Below are 17283 nucleotides of genomic sequence, written 5' to 3' on the forward strand. Positions count from 1 at the left end.
ATAATCCAGTGTAGACAACGTAGAGTTGATGGTAAATGTTCAGACCACAGACGGGACTGAGATTTTATGCTGGTGGTTACAGCTTGCCGGATTGGACAGATACCGGTCTTGACAGCTTCCACTGTAGTTTTGCATGGATGCAATACTTTATCTACGTATTTCACATATCTTATTGTTTGTTTGTTGTTTAATAACTTTGTACTCAACAAAATTACAGCTATTTGTCAGGGACCTGTAAATATCAAGACAGCGAGCCTGACCACCAAATACGAACAGCATGGAACACTGATGAACATTCTAACCAGTATCCTCACGGGTGATGCATAATAATATATAATAAGTGTCGTATTATGATCTCCAAAACGAATTACATAGGTGATTTTTTAAATATTGGAGTCATGTAGCTGCGGCATAATCAAGACAGGAGTTAAGGGTGTGGAAGAAAAGACCGACCCCATATATGACCAGTCTGGCAAGCTGTTCCGACATGCTGTAGGAGAGATGTATCCGTTGGTATGATGGCATGTGTTGAGGGTTACGGCAAGCAGTACAACGTCTGTAGGTACTGTTTGTAACTTACTCTTTTTATACTCATGAAGCAACGACTTTTTTAGGATTGAAAGGAAAAAGTGAAGACGGATCATGTTGTTAAGGAACACACACAACCTGTTCTGTATCTATAACACTGATTTCAATGAAAAAAGAAATAGGAATGTTCTGTTGGCAGTTATCATCTTCTTTCTACTAGTCTTCCGGTACAATAGCAGGGCCAACGACACGTCTACGAACACAGCTCATCTTCTGATGCATTCGTGTTATTCCGGGACAAGCCGAATAGCGACGCGTGCCCTTCTAGGAGGATTTCATATTGGCGTAAGAACATCAGAACTCCATCTCTGTTTGATTCCAGTGTTTCTTAATATCACCGAAGCGCTCCTACATGGCATTGAGTGATGTTTTTGTTTTCACTTATTCAATTCAAAGAATTAAATCTCCTTGATACACCTAAAAGAAGGATAAACACGTATTTGTTATAGCCATATTCTGACGTAATTATAACCACATGCTCACCTTTTATTATTCCCCTTTATATTCCTGAAACAGGTTCAATAATTACAAATAATATTTGTTTTATCGAATATGCAAACAAATTTTATTTTCAAAACAGGAATCCAAGCTACATTAAATCCCAAAGCAGAAACTCAAAAGTGACCTTAAAATATTCCTCACGCTGAATACTCCTGTAAACTTGTTATCATACCTCAATGGGAATTGTTACTGAATTTTCTAAAAACTATATGAATGACCAAAAACAGTCAGACTAAAATATTCCCGGGGATGTGAAATACATGCCCAGTGATAAAGATAAACGTTGATTAGTCATACAGGTATAGAATTGTTGTTTTAAAACGTCTAGCGAGTTACAATCACAGTTCCGAAAACTGTTGGAAGCGCACGTACAATCACCATAACGAGCCCGTAAGATCGTCAGAAGAATAGCCAGGTGGACCTGTAAGAGTCCTTATGTCAAAGCACCTCATCCATTACGCGCGTCCGGACTGGTGTGTGGTATTTTCGCACATAACAAGCATCGAGTGGGGGAAGAATCTTCTTGGAGCTTACGGAAACGGGCGAGTGGTGACTAATGTGTCATGACGAAAGATTTACTTTAACTGTCAAAGTTTACCGAAGAGCGGCCAAACGTTTGTTTAAAGAATGAGGTTAGTGCGAGGGTCAGTGATCAACTATGAAAAGCTGGTAGACAAATTAAAAACAATGAGCGGAAAGGCAAAACAGTGACCTACACGGTCAACACGATGTTTAGTGAAAAACATGTTTTGATTGAACCGCACATTAAAATGGTTTGGCTGTATGGTTTTCGATCAGGTTTCTAGGATCGCGAGTGTCACCTCTTTTGTATTTTATGTAATGGGTGTAGCGGTAGAATTATCTTTTAGAATTCATTTCTTACAGATTTCGTAAAAATCTAGATTTTTATTTTTAAAAATTATTGTCCCGACAGAGAATCAAACTCCTGTGATCACAAGTCTTTGACAGAGGGTTTTCAGCAAGTCTGCCTCTGTGATAAGGACTGCAAGTGTGTGCAGGAACAATAAATACCAAACAGACAATAATGTGTATCTTGGTAAGATAAGATAGCACCGAGGCACAACGATGTCACTTCTCCTTGTATGTGCATTTTGTATATTATATTTGGAATACAGGGGACAAAGATTATTGTGAATATTTAAAACACTAACACGGTGATTACAGAACTTTCAGCTTAGGACAGTGCGAAGGACTACAGATTTACCATGTTGCAAGTTCTTGTTTGTGTTGGTAAGGTATCCTTTTCATTTGAAATTATACTTAAGCAAAGGCATTGAGAACTGGAAGTAATATTCGTAGTAGATCTCTACTAGTAGCTGTAATAGTAGTGGTAGTGGTAGTAGTAGTAGTAGTGGTGGTGGTGGTAGTAGTAGTAGTAGTAGTAGTAGTAGTAGTGGTAATAGTAGTGGTGCTGGTGGTGGTGGTGGTAGTAGTAGTAGTAGTAGTGGTGGTGGTGGTAGTAGTAGTAGTGGTAGTAGTAGTAGTGGTAATAGTAGTGGTGCTGGTGGTGGTGGTAGTAGTACTAGTAGTAGTAGTAGTGGTGGTGGTGGTAGTAGTAGTAGTAGTAGTAGTGGTAATAGTAGTGGTGCTGGTGGTGGTGGTAGTAGTAGTAGTAGTAGTAGTAGTGGTGGTGGTGGTGGTAGTAGTAGTAGTGGTAGTAGTAGTAGTGGTAGTGCTGGTGGTGGTAGTAGTAGTAGTAGTGCTGGTGGTGGTAGTAGTAGTAGTGCTGGTGGTAGTAGTAGTAGTGCTGGTGGTGGTGGTAGTAGTAGTGCTGGTGGTAGTAGTAGTAGTAGTGCTGGTGGTGGTGGTAGTAGCAGTAGCAGTAGCAGTAGTAGTAGTGGTGGTGGTGGTGGTGGTGGTGGTAGTAGCAGCAGCAGCAGTAGTAGTAGTAGTTAGTAGTAGTGGTGGTGGTAGGTGGTATTGCTGTTTTTATTGATAGTAGTATTAGTAGTAGTGATGGTATTAGTGTTAGTAGTGGTAGTAGAAATAGTATTAGCAATAGTGGTAATAGTAGTAGTGATAGTAGTAGCAACAATTTGATAGTAGTAGCAGCAGCAACAGCAACAACAGCAGTAGTAGTAGTAGTAGTAGTAGTTATGGTAGTGCTAACAGTAGTACTAGTAGTACTGTTTGTAGTGGTAGTAGTGATGGTGATATTAGTAGTAGTGCAATAGTAATAAGGAAACCCATGAGGATCCGGGATCCGGGTCTTCAGTCATCTATGCTTGTAGTTAAGTAGTAGTAGTAGTAGTGATGGTAGTAGAAGTAGTAGTAGTAGTAGTAGTAGTAGTAGCACCAGTAGTAGTAGCAGCAGCAGCAGCAGCAGCAGGAGTAGTAGTAGTAGTAGTAGTAGTAGTAGTAGTAGTAGTGGTGGTGGTAGGTGGTATTACTGTTTGCATTGATAGTAGTGTTAGTAGTAGTGATGGTATTAGTGTTAGTAGTGGTGGTAGTAGTCGTAGTAGAAATAGTAGTAGCAATAGTGGTAATAGTAGTAGTGATAGTAGTAGCAACAATTTGATAGTAGCAGCAGCAGCAACAGCAGCAGTAGCAGCAGCAGCAGCAGCAGTAGTAGTAGTAGTAGTAGTAGTAGTAGTAGTAGTAGTAGTAGTAGTAGATCGCTTCTTTATTAGATAACGCCGCGTTCCTAAATCTTCCAGCCTGTAATTAATCTTGAACAGTCTTCAGTAATCGACGCACGGGAGTGACGGTGACATGCGTCAATGACGTCAGCAAGCTTAACCACCCAATCCTCTTTCATCTGGAAGCATTAGTCTTGGTATTAGTAGTAACAGTGGTAAACCTGCTACCAGGAACTGTAAGCTATAAGTGCAACAACGTAAAGGATGTTATGTTGTTCCAGAACTGTGGAGGTGTATGAACAGCATTTAGATTTCCTGTAATTGAACTACTTTGGTTCCTTATTAGTGCAGTTATACAGGGACCCAAAATACTTTGCTGTACTAAGTCCTGTATGTTACAGCGCTGCTTCTTTCGGGATCTACTAGCTCTCTATCCAGCCTCGGATCACGAGAAAACAGACAACTGCAAGGTCTGTGCTGACTCGCCCTTTGTTAAATATTTATATGTGTCATATAAAGGTTATGTTTTCTTTATCGGTGGTCAGAAACTGTATAAACGTACAGATGATAAGAATCGATCAGAAATCAGGGGGTTTAGTGACTTTTGAACCAAAAGATAACATTGTAATAGTTTCATTATATTCCCATGTCTCTTCAGGTGGACTGTTTACTAGCCTTTTCATGTGTTTATGACGGATACCACCTTAATGCACCTTAATGCAATCACCTAGTATCAACTGATATGTATCCATATATGGGAAGTGTTCTGTTGTGTAGAAAGACCATACCCCCAATGTAGGGGATACTGGATTTACAAGATTGATAAAATGCAAATGACGAATCCAGGAGGAAAAAGATGATGAAAAGAAATTAAGGGAAAATATGAAAATTTATTCCATTTGTCTGGAAATGGTTCATCTTGATATATATTACTTTTTCGCGTATACATTGGCTAGTGATATGCTAGTTAAATTGAATATGCCCTACTTTTTATTGGTATATCTGTATATCTGTACCTTCTTGCAGCCGGACCACGGTGCTATTCATGTCAAGGCGTCAGCCATCCCTACAACTGTAACGTCACTGTGACGTGCCAACCACAGGAGGTATACCATTGTCATAGACTTCCACGCACCAATGGTTATCAGTTCCAAAGTCAGAATGTACATCGTTTGTTTTGAACAGAGATTGTACAACAATTAGTAGCCATGGGATGCAAAGCGAAGGATTTAGTAGTGACAGCTAGAGTTTCTGCAACTGAAGAAAAACAGGTAACAACGTATTGTTACCATACACTGAAACTTATCCCTCCACAAAGGAATTGGAATAACAAAACTTTGTAATATTTGTGATCGAAAATCAAAAACTTTTATGTTAAGAGAAAAGAGAAAATATCATCCCACATGGTAACCGACAAAAATAAGAAAACATACAGATAGAGATCTAGACAATTTGCTATTCAAAAGTTAGAGTTATACCAACGACTAATGTTTCAAGTTTCATTAAAAGTACATTTGGAGAAAAATACGTTCCTTCATCTACTGAGAAGAGTTTGGGTTCCAAGAAGGTTAGGACTGTCGTGCCAGTTTGCTATAGGTGTCATCGCCTCAGAACCTATTGGCATCACATAAACCAATAGATCTTATAAGATCACATAAAATCTAATAAAAACAGATTTGCATCTCTGTTATAGAATTTTCATAAATTTCAACTTTCCATATACCTAGCCTTGTCTGCACAGCTAGATATAAGCTGGATTCTAGAACTGAATTCCAGAGTGTAACATATTGTTATTGCCTAGCTTGCAATTGAAAATGAATTGATAAAGCAATGCATGTTTGCATGTTTATGTAACTACGGTTATGATTGTGACTGTGGTCATCGTGACACTAACCCGCAAAGATCCGTGTTAGGATTTCGGTCTGCAGTAACCCACTCTTGTCATTAGAGACGACAGATGAGATCGGGAGGTCAGAGTTCCTGATCAGATTGTCATCATATCCAGACGACAATGATGTCAGTCACTAAATTGTCTGGTCTAGGTTACACGCCTAGAGCGTCATATAGCTTGTCTTAAACAGCAAACTAAGAAACATTGCCCTGTATGTGGCAAGTGATGTATAATTAACATAAAATTACGTGCTAAATGTTAAGTATTGTCTGTTGGACAAGTGTGCTTACACGAATGAGTGCCTGTTTCCAGCAATGCTTCACTGACGAATACTCCACCACAGATGGAAGCATCACCTACACCGTCGGGTGTCGACCTGCTGTAGTAAGTTTTAGTTATTAGGCCTTATAATGAATCAACTATGATAATCCATGGCAAAATACTGAACATAGCCAAATGCTGCACTATAAACTGTCGAGTCCTGTGAATTCTTCAGTACCCCACGCTTGTAAGAGGCCCCTTGCGGATTCCGATGGTCTGGCTTAGTTGACATATTTCACCCCATCTAACTGTGTAAATAGTGGTAATAGTAGTAGTGTTCGCTGCTCATGCTGTTTATCCCTGCTGTGTCTGGCGATCGGCAGCGATTATCCACAGACAATCACCATACAGCTGCATAGTGTTTGCAGCGGCGTTAATCATCAAAGCAACAAACAAACCGGAATCGGCTGGTCAGGATAGCTGACTTGGTTGATACATCCCAATTGCCTAGATTGGTGCTCGTGCTGTTGATTACTGGATTTTTTGGTCCAGGCTTGAGTGCGTGCAGACCGCAGCCATATAGCTGGAATATTGCATAGTGCGGCGTAAAAGTAAACTCACTCACTCGCTTAAACTATATAGTGATTAGTGAGTGAAAGTTCTTACCTATGTCGCCTTATTTTTCTTGGGACCGTTTTTGTTTGTTGTAAGTGAATCCATGAGACATTAGAACTACAATGGCGTTTGTTGATCATCAGGCATGTGACTCAGCATTGATAGGTCGGAGGTCGAAGGTCAAGGCACGGAATGGTCCAAGCCTCAAATGTATGGCGTGTTGTCATGGTGACCACTGCAACAGTGGAGGATGTAGTGCTGGGCGTAAGTTCAACAAAAGAAAAGAAACCCATAAATTTAAAGTATAGAACATGATGGATATGGCGAACTACGAAGCAACAATCGTCTTACCGTAGTTCGTTACACTTATTTCGACTTAAGAATACAAGTGGATGGCACCATTATGGATAGTACGCGCTACGTCTAATTATTATGTTTTCAGATTACAAATTGTATGCAGCACAGTGAGTTCGGGTCATCCGTGCACAGTCTTTGGAGGTTTTTTCTACCCTTATGTAACAATAATGATACAATAAGAATTCATTTATATAGCGCCTAGTATCCCTTTGACTAGTAATTCAACTGCACGCTATAATTAGAATCTGATTATCATTACCTCGGATAATCCAAGCTGTCTAGAATCTAAAGGGTTAATAGTCTCCTATCTTGATTCTTATCCAAGCGGGTACCCGTTTTCTGATTGGTGAACAGAAACAATCATCAACAAATTCACTTGTTCACGTATTCTTCGTTGTGGAGCAGGACTGGAGACCTAGAAATGCTCAGGCGTCAAGCTGCCAAATACGGTGACCCATCCAAGGACTCTCTGGGGTCGACGTTGCTTAAATTTGTGACATGGGGTCTGTTTAACAAAGCTCTCGTAAGCCGAAGATCTCGTAACTTTCCTCGACGCATCCGTACCTCCTATGTTACAGGGATCTGAGGCTTACGGGAATTTTGTAAAACGGGGCCGTGGGCTCTTCGCACAGGACCACACGCTACCTGGTTCATGTTTGCTTAGTAGACGTTGAGAGATCAGTCATTCTCCGCCGCACCTCTATAACAACAAGTCGAAATGCTATATTCAAACAAAAACAGTCCAACAAGTTTATATATGAAAAGAAAAAAATTCTAATCTGAGAAAATGTCTGTAATCACAAACAATCTAACCCATATATATATATTGTTCTCACAGCACCGAAAGGCAGTAGGTGTTACCACTGTGACTTCATCGACGACCCAAGAACGTGTGCTACGACAACGATGTGCAATGCAAACCAGGTAGTCAGATCGAAAGAGGCTTAACGGTCTGCCTCTCACGTTATTAAATCTCTTATCATTAACCTGAAAATGTAAAATGTTTTAACCAACTACCAACTTAGTTAGTGCATGTGTGTGTGTGTGTGTGTGTGTGTCTGTGTGTGTGTGTGTGTGTGTGCATAGTTGCGTGCACAGACATGCACAGACAGTATACACACATGCAAGCACACAGGCTGTGTGAGAAAAATAGTGCCCGGCAACATGATTTCAAGTTATCTCCTGATTCTGATTACCCACACAACACGTGTGGTTCTGTGTGTGCATTACACTCCGAGTTACAAGCATGAAGTCACCCAGCATATTACACGCACACACACACACACACACACACACACACCTGCGTTTCTTGTGCTATTCGTATGCATATATATCTTTCGTTACACCGTTACAAGACTTCCTACTCTTGTCTCACCAACTTCAAGAGCTGCGGTCAAACAATTAACTTAACATTGTAAAATAATGTAGTTTAATTCATTCCAGCACTGCTTCGTCGATAAGGTGTATACAGACAAGTATGAAACAAAATATATTCTTGGTTGTGCGGATAATTCAGTAAGTACTCAATGACTTGGCATTATATGAAGCAGTATTCTGATTTGTCTCGAACTAGGGATAACTCGATGTTTCTTATATTACCCCATGAAGGTAAATATCTTGTATGAGGTGTTTCATGTACAGTGAGTTAGTGAGTTTAGATTTACGTCGGTTGTAACTATAGTATATCACTGTTGTGGATGGGAATTGGCATCACACTTTATACCCAAGTAGGGAATCAAACCACGGTCTTAGGCGTTAGCTTTAAGTACTGCGTATGTACTGTAGTAATTCGAAGAGATTTGTACCAATGGCATTTAACAAATCTTTTTTTTTTCTTTCTAATAAGGAATGTAACTTGAAGGGAAAGAGGAAGCGAGACAACGTGCTGTCGACAATGTGCTCCGTCTGCTGCGATGGCGACTACTGCAACCACGACTGTCAAAATCCTGGTAGGTCAATAACGGGAATACGATCCCTTATGATCTTACACCGATACAATTGTTCTGCTGGTCAGGCCCGCTGACTTGGTTGATGACTTTCATCGTATCCCAATTGCGTAGATCGACGCTCATGTTGTCAACCACTGGATGGTCTTGTCCAGACTCGATAACAGTCCGTCACCATATAGATGAAATACTTCTGAGTGTGGCGTTAAACAGTAAACCAGTCAACCACCTGTGATGGTTATGGTCAGTAGTTTAATAGGCACTGAAAATTATTGTCTCATGATAAATACCAATTCAGTTCAACTCAATTCAAGTCTGTATAAGGGTCATAGACCCAAGTACAAAACTCAGCAAAATAACGATGACAGGTACACCTTTTAAACAGTCCTTAGACTTAAAGTTTCTTTTCCAAGTTTTGCTTAGTTAATCTATTCACTTTGTAGAAACACGTTTCCTTTATAAAAAAAGGATGTTTCCAGAAATACTCACGAATACTCTTACGCCTTAAAATGGTGTGAACTTTGCATATCAACAACAATTGTAAATCCAAAGTCACCGGGTAATGTATGTAATGTAATGCTTTGGAGAGTCGTGAGTGGTTCAGTCCGGAAAAAACCCCTGAGATTGAAGATTTTAGTATTTCATGCATTCTTACTTGCCTTTGTTTGCAGTCTTGACCCACTGCTTCTCATGTCTGGGTGTTGACCACCCATACAACTGCAACGTCACCGTTGCGTGCGGGCCGGACGAGGTAACTAATAATTATTATAATATTTAATAATTTTAACAATAATTGTGTAAACAGACAGATAACATGTACCTATCAAACAGACAGATAACACGTACCTATGAAACAAACAGATAACACGTACCTATCAATCTTTAACAGACCCGGCCATAGCTGACCGAAAAGATACCTAGACGTAAGATCCTTAATGGTCGCCCTGTATTTGATAAGCATAAAGTCAGAAATGTCATGTTATTCACAATACAGAGACTGACATCCATAAATCTTGCTTAACCTACAGATGTTCTTAACACTTGCTGTCCTGACCTATAGTTGTTCGTAGTCGTAATAATGTTGAATAACCTATAGATGGTCTCAACAGTTGACGTCTGTAATAACCCATAGATGTTCTCAACAGTTGCTGTCTTTAATAACCTATAGATGCTCTCAACAGTTGCTGTCTTTAATAACCTATAGGAGCCAAAAATTTAGAAATCCTCTTGATAAAAGTTTCATGGCCGTGGGCTAGTAGAAGACCCGAATTCGACTCCATACAATGTGCCAAGTTTACATCTGGCATCTCTAGTTTGTAATTACTGGAATATTGCCGAAAGCTGTGTGTTGTTCGTATATTTTAGTTGATGCACAAAAGACAATGACAGTGCAAGACGCACCATATCAAGGATGTTTAGTGTGCTCTTGTGCGGTGTATGCATGAATAGACTAATAGTCTGGAGGCGTGTTTCAGCATTTGTTAATGTGCATTAAATTTGTTATTTTTGTTATTTATTTTTGTTTTTGTTTTTGCTTTTTGTTTTGTTTTGTTTTTTATAATTTTTTATTACATGTACCAGTAACGGTACAGAGCATTTTCATTCATTTCATTTGATCAAATATAATGCATAACACAACGGATGTTACAGTTGATCAATTATTGATGCCGCTATTTATAAATTGAGATTTTAATAAATGAGGATGGAGAAAGAGACAGAGAAAAGGAATAAGGGAAAGTGAAAGGATGCAATACTGAGAAACCTACTATGGTAATCTGACATTTCTTTCGTCTTGAAAGAGGCATAACCATCTTGTTTTAAAATCAGAGTGATCTTCTCCGAAAATATATTTTTCCAAACGGTAGTGCTTTTTTCTGAGGTGGAAGGGTTGGCCAAAATTTCAGGTTTCTATTACTTTAGTGATGTTGATGTATTTCTTGTTTGTAATGATGAAAATAAGATTAACTTACACACTTGTTAACGGTTTCAGCAATGCTACGTGGACGCCTATATGTCAGCTTCAAGAACAACTATCTACGATGTTGGGTGTCGGGCTGCATCAGTGAGTTATCGCCCGTCTTAAAATCCCTTCTTCGTCGTAATACGTACTACCACAATGGTAGTCTTGTGGTTAAGGTGTTCACTCGGCCGAATACACGGGTTCGATTCCCCGTTTGGGCACATTGACACATATGCACAAAGAACTTACTAGGTAAGCAGCCCCGGCATATGTCACAATAATGAATAACCCCGGTCTTAACTCTTCTTTGCATGTATGTCTGGTCATTTCAGTGGATCCAGGACATAAACCTGACTTTGTGCAATCCCCTATAAAGAAAAAGGTCACAAACCTGCATTGGCAGAATCGTGCACCTTGTTCTTGAAATATATTGGCGCAGTTATTCTCGAAGTAGCTGGCGTACTGCATAGTGACAGCAATATCGGTTAACCGGTATATTGCAATTCGAAATTCACAATTCGATATGTTGCGGGTCGATTTGCGAGAACCTGTTCACCCGATGCGATCGGTAATTTTCTTCAGTAGTTAAATTACTACAACGTTTGCATTTTCTTAATGTTATTATACATTATCATTTTGGAGAATGTTTACTGTCCATACATTTGCATTTGCGTGACTTTTAAACTATATGAACATAAAAAATACCACCGGTCGGTGTAGGGATCAACACACCAACATGCGGATGCCGCTACAGACGCTTGCTCTTGAATCCCCAACTTTAGGGCAAAGTCTTCAGTTTGAAAACATTTTCAACTGACATCTGGTACAGTTGCATCTGAGTCCTGACAGTGGCGAGTTGAGTTGTATCAGACAAAGGAAACAGTTCATTACCTTAAACCACGTGTTTCACTTTCACAATATATTTGTAATACATATTGCAACACGACAACACATTACGAAATTGTATTACAAAAATGTTGGCAATACCCAACCCTAGTGATAGCACAAAGACTTGTAACTGAACTCGAAACTGATTTTCACAGATCAAACCCTATTATTAATTTTTTTGCTCTCTACGCCCAGTGGAATATGTTTTCCCGGACAATTGAGACTGATTGGCACCTTATAGATATTAGTCCACGGCATAGACAACATATTGAGTCATGCGATAGCATCCAATAGACAATATTTATGGTTTTACATATTCGAACATATAAACTTGTATTTTACAGATATGTGCTGCAAAGTTAGGCCATGTGCCGCAAAAGAAAAGAGTTTACCCTACCCTTGAGTGTGAGGAGTGTTGTCATGGCAACTACTGTAACAAAGGAGGGTGTGGCGCCGAGAGTAAGTTGAGAGTTATATCCCCATTCCACTGACCATCGGAATCTCCTCTGAAGCCCATCTGATCCCAATTTTGCGAAAATTTCAGGGTACCGATGAGTTCCGATGAAAGTTCACCCGACATCCTGTTTGGGGGGTCCTTTTCTCCGTAAAATCAGAGAGAGATCAAACATTGATCGGGGCAAGCGGATGAAAGAGTGGTAGCGACCCCAGGTCTGTACGCCATGTTCATCGACGGTGTCCCGTTGTGGTCGGATTGTAATTCGAGGGTGATATAACACTAATGTGACACTTCCAGTACTCAACACACTAATCAGACACCAATCCGACAAATCAGTAACGATTCGTAGGGTAATCGGACACTGGCCCAATACGGATTTCTCGCCAAAATCGATAGCCGGGTATAAACGTGGGCTGGAACTGACGGTACAACTTCCTTGCAACGCTGCAGCTGTTGGTTTTGTTTGTTTTTTTTGCGGCAACAAGAAACCATACAAGAAGATGCAATAAACATTTAGGTACTGAGAACAAGGTTTACACGCACGACGCCATTACTGTGTTTTACGGTGCATGCAGGCCGAGAGAAGGCAGTTATGGCACACCACCAGTTGCATGAATGAACTGAGAATGGGGTATGTAACAGCATTTTTTAATCCCTTGAGAGTTGCGCCAGAATGTTTTTTCATTCGCGTCAAGACTCACGAAGGATGATACCAATGTCAGAAGTACCCTTGAACCTGGTCTCAAGTTAGCCTGCACCCTAAAGGCCACAGCACCTGGCGATCGGTAGCCACCACTGTCGTATTGCTTCGGGGTCGCTCGAGAAACCATTTGCAATTTACTCCCCGAGGTCTGTCAAGTCATAGTGGATGACTATGCTGATGAAGTGATACAGTATCTCACTGCTTAACAAGAATGACATGCAATTGCTGAAGAATACGACAGGTGTTGGAACCTTCAAAATATGGTAGTGAAGTCGACACTCGATGGAAAGCAAGTGTCACTCTGGAAACCGATGAACTCTACAGTCTCTATAATCCGGTTGGTTCAACAGCGGACCGATGAATTGCAATATAACTCGAAAACTAATACGCATAACATACTCAGCGAAACGCTGGTCGTAAGCAAAATATCATACCAACCCTGTGAGGGTTTTGCAGAATTGTTGTCCCAATGAAAAAAAAAGTTGTTTAACAAACTGTCATTAAAACACTGACACAGTTCACTGTTTACTGCGAGGGAAGAGTGCAGAGAAAGGCACAGCCAGGTGTTCGAGAAGCACGTGCACAACTGCCGAGAACGTTATTTATTCAGTAACCTGTGCTGTGCTGTCCATTGCTTTCTCGCACACCTGGCTGTCCCTTTCTCTGCACTCCTCCCTCGTAACAAATAGTGAACTCTGTCTATATCTTAATGATAATTTCTTAAGCAACCTTTTTAATTAAAGATAAAATATTCTGCATAAACCTCACAGAGTTGGTATGATGTTCTTCTGATCAGCGTTTCATTAAATATGTTATGTTTATTAGTTTCCGAGTTACATCTTACGAGTCTGACTGCTGACACATGTGTGTGTAACGAAATTCCAATCTAAAATTGTGAAGTAGCAATAGCAACAACTGTTATTGAGAGGTCGCTCGTTTCTGTTCATTCCTGGAGTCATCTTCAGGATGTTGCTGCTTATGGTGTCCGATGAAAATCTGCGGAGTGAATGTTGCTTGGCATCGTCGGTTTCAGGATCCTGAACATAATTTCGAAGAATACCATTTATATTACAATGGATGGTGTTCTCGCCAGGATAAAGCCAGCAGATATTTTCGGTATCCGTTGGGGTTCTTATGAGGATATCGATGCCAAGACTTGGTGAATACGATGTTTAATGCAGGATGTTAACCGGCCCAAAACTCACTCACTGACATGGATCAAATCGTAAATGTTTTGTATATTGTATGAGAAAATTTAAACTTGTTTCTGTCACCAAAGCTAATGCACAATATTATCGATAACACAATAACATATCGATTGCGCATTTATACATTTTTCTGTCGACAATGTCTGGGATTTCTCAATCTAGTGCGTTTCAGCAAGGTGTTGAAGGCTTCATGTCATTCCTGAAACCGACGATGTCACTCACTTCCTCAGCGTAATGAACTTGTCATTATTTTCACTTCACCGTCTGTTTCCAGCTGCGAAAGGCACGGTTTGCTACAACTGTGACTACGTCAGTGACCCTAGGCTTTGCCACACGACGACAACATGCAGAGCAACTCAGGTAAATGAGGCCGTCATATCCACTGCATGTTGCTGCTGCTTGAGATTGAGGGAGTTACACTGAATACATGTCAACGTCAGTCACAATTATCACATGTCTGAAAGAACCAATGTGAAGCCCATTTTCCGGTGTCCCCCGCCTTGATATTGCTGGAATGTTGCTAAAAGCGGCGTAAAACTGAACTCACTCACTGAAAACCAGGGACGCCGAGGTAGCCTGGAGGTTAAAGCTTTCACTCGACACGCCGAAGACCCGGTTCCATTGATTGTATGGACACAGTGTGTGAAGCCCATTTTTGGTGTCTCCTGCCGTGATATTGATGCTATATTGCCCAAAATGGCCTAAAACTAAATTCACTCACTTCCTAAATGAAAACGGTTAATATTAGAGGTTGAGGAGAAATAGGGGTTAATGTCGCACTTAAGAATATTTCGCTCATATGACGACGTGCATGTGTGTGCATATATGGCCGCTTGTACTAGCCTAGACTTAAGATGATTCCATAGTGCAAGCTCACTGAGATACTATGCAGCAGTTCAGCATGAATATCAGACTCAGACACTTTATACTGACTCCGGGTCGACCAGTCCTTACTGTACCCATTAATGCAGAGTGCCAGACAGGGATCAACAAGTACATGTACCATATTTTAACGTCTTTTGGCTTGACGCGACCGGGAATCGAACCTGTAACCTTCCCCTCTACGGCCGGACTGTCACAATACTACACCAACAGACTCAGATTTCAGCAGTGCTCAGTTGTCTTCATATTTATGCAGACTAAAATGTCTTTCGTTGTGGATTATGAATAGATCGTGTCTTTCATGTTTCTCTCCTATAAACACGACCTAAAATACATTTCTCAATATACTTCTAGTATTATATCATGTCTTTATTGGATGCTTGACATTATTTTGTTTCCTGCCATAAATATCTATATTTCTGTTTGCTTGTTTGTCTGTATTGCTGTAAGTTTCAAACAATAAAAAATGAATATATTATCCAACCTCTATCCTACATTTGTACAATGTATGCATGCTATGGATACAATTGGTAGATATACCACAAGCTCATCTACAAATATAAGATAATATGGATACAAGAAAAGCCCTTTGAATTTCAGTTTCTCATACCTCTTTCGTTACTGAAGAGTTGCACCTGTGTACACAGTGAAATCGTATGGGTAGCATTGGTTCTCTTCAATATTATTTTTTGTTGTTGCAGCAATGCGTCGCCCACAAGGTTCTGACTGACACCTTTGCCATAAAGTACAAGCTTGGCTGTCTGGATGACAAAGTAAGTACATATACTCCAATGTCTTCTCAGCTAAAATAGTTTGGGATCAAACTATACATTGGAATACTGTGGTCACCTGATGGCTGACCTGTCTTTAATGAGTGTCACGAACATGGATAGTGACTTTAGAAACTGGTCACGCTCTGTTGCACAATTCAGTTTTTGAGCTCGCTGAGACTAAATTGTGAAAAAGGGCCGAGAAAGTGATGTTTTATGACTAAAAACAGTGGCCACGAATCGGAAGTGCACGATCCAATGTGTACTTCTGTTTTCAAAGGACTTGTATCAAACCCTAAACCTCAAGTGCAGAATTGCACCATACCAAAACTGCCTCACCCATATTGATATTCACTCATGTTAATGGAATATTGAAACTATCCATATTTTACAGGAGTGTAGCACTCTGCACCGGAGAAGGAGAGACCAGGTACTTTCAACCATTTGTGCCAAGTGTTGTAACGTGGACAACTGCAACAATGACTGTGTTTGACAGACGACATCCTGGTGGTTAACAGACAATACGTGTTTGAAATTTGATGAATTGAAATCTAATTGTATTTTGCATAAAGGGTAATAAATATAGGTTTGTTTTCATGATTTGAGACACATTCGGGATATCTTTGCATGATCATTGTCCCAAGAAGTCATAAGTCCTACGTCTTTTTGCTTCATGTAAGTTGGTGTTGCTAAATAATGGCTTGATAAGCTGTCCCCAATTTAACTGGAAATAAAACAACGTAACACTTGATGCCAAGAGTGATTTCCAGTGATCATTCTCTTCATTGGCGTTCTGTGTTCATTAGGTTACTCCTAATAATGATGATGACTTATCTGACCACATCATCCTTGTATTATGGTCTTGCAACAAGCATCCTATACACTATGAATAGCCTAATATCTTCAAGTAACATTTCCAAGTTGAAATATCAACGAATACATGGTTGAAATGGAAAGTCAAAGAATGATCAAGCCATGACCTTGTCTCGTAGTTTTAATTTCCCTTTTCTTTTTCTCTCGTCACTCTTTTTTCTTTGGCGTTTTACAAGATGTATGTCCAATAGCGACAGATGAATAATTGGATAGAAGACGTGAAGGAGTGACTTTAGTTTTACTAAAGCAATATTCGAGCTATGTGACAGTGATCTGCAAACAATCGAGTCTAAATCAGAATATCCAGTGATCAAAACCACAGGCATAGATCAACGCAACTGGGATACTGTGAAATGTGTCAAACATGTCAGCAAGCATGATCAGTCCAATCATGTTATATGCCTCTGACGACAAGCATGGCTCACTGAAGGTCAGTTCTAGCCCGGAATTCACAGGTCGACATGTCCAGACACGCCGCTTTACAGGAAAGCAATCCAATTGGAAATCCAATGCCAAAACACTCCTCTACACCCTCTACAACACTCTTCCACCACAAAACAGACGGCAGAACCCAACACTACACCGCACCGCACCGCACCGCACCGCACCGCACCGCACCGCACCGCACCGCACCGCACCGCACCGCACCGCACCGCACGCCGCGCCGCGCCGCGCCGCGCCACGCCACGCCACGCCACGCCACGCCACGCCCCATTACACGTACCATGAGTATCTGGTGGACAGAACGCGGCCTCAGCAATACCATGATCACCAAATGCATCT

The 17283-nt window shown here is 40.5% G+C and overlaps 1 protein-coding gene across 1 annotated transcript; it reads left to right on the forward strand.

The window, feature by feature from the left end:
- The first annotated feature begins 2122 nt into the window (after positions 1-2122).
- LOC137273595 (uncharacterized) lies at positions 2123-16227 on the forward strand. Its single transcript, XM_067806351.1, has 14 exons — positions 2123-2340; positions 4091-4159; positions 4716-4795; positions 5893-5964; positions 6600-6720; positions 7652-7737; positions 8257-8328; positions 8660-8762; positions 9431-9510; positions 10750-10821; positions 11952-12066; positions 14250-14335; positions 15559-15630; positions 16022-16227. Exons 1-14 carry the CDS (start codon positions 2316-2318, stop codon positions 16118-16120), a joined length of 1152 nt encoding a protein of 383 aa, XP_067662452.1. The 5' UTR covers positions 2123-2315; the 3' UTR covers positions 16121-16227.
- The last annotated feature ends 1056 nt before the right edge of the window (positions 16228-17283 follow it).

This window comes from Haliotis asinina, chromosome 2 (assembly GCF_037392515.1).
Source record: "Haliotis asinina isolate JCU_RB_2024 chromosome 2, JCU_Hal_asi_v2, whole genome shotgun sequence".
Taxonomy (NCBI): domain Eukaryota; kingdom Metazoa; phylum Mollusca; class Gastropoda; order Lepetellida; family Haliotidae; genus Haliotis; species Haliotis asinina.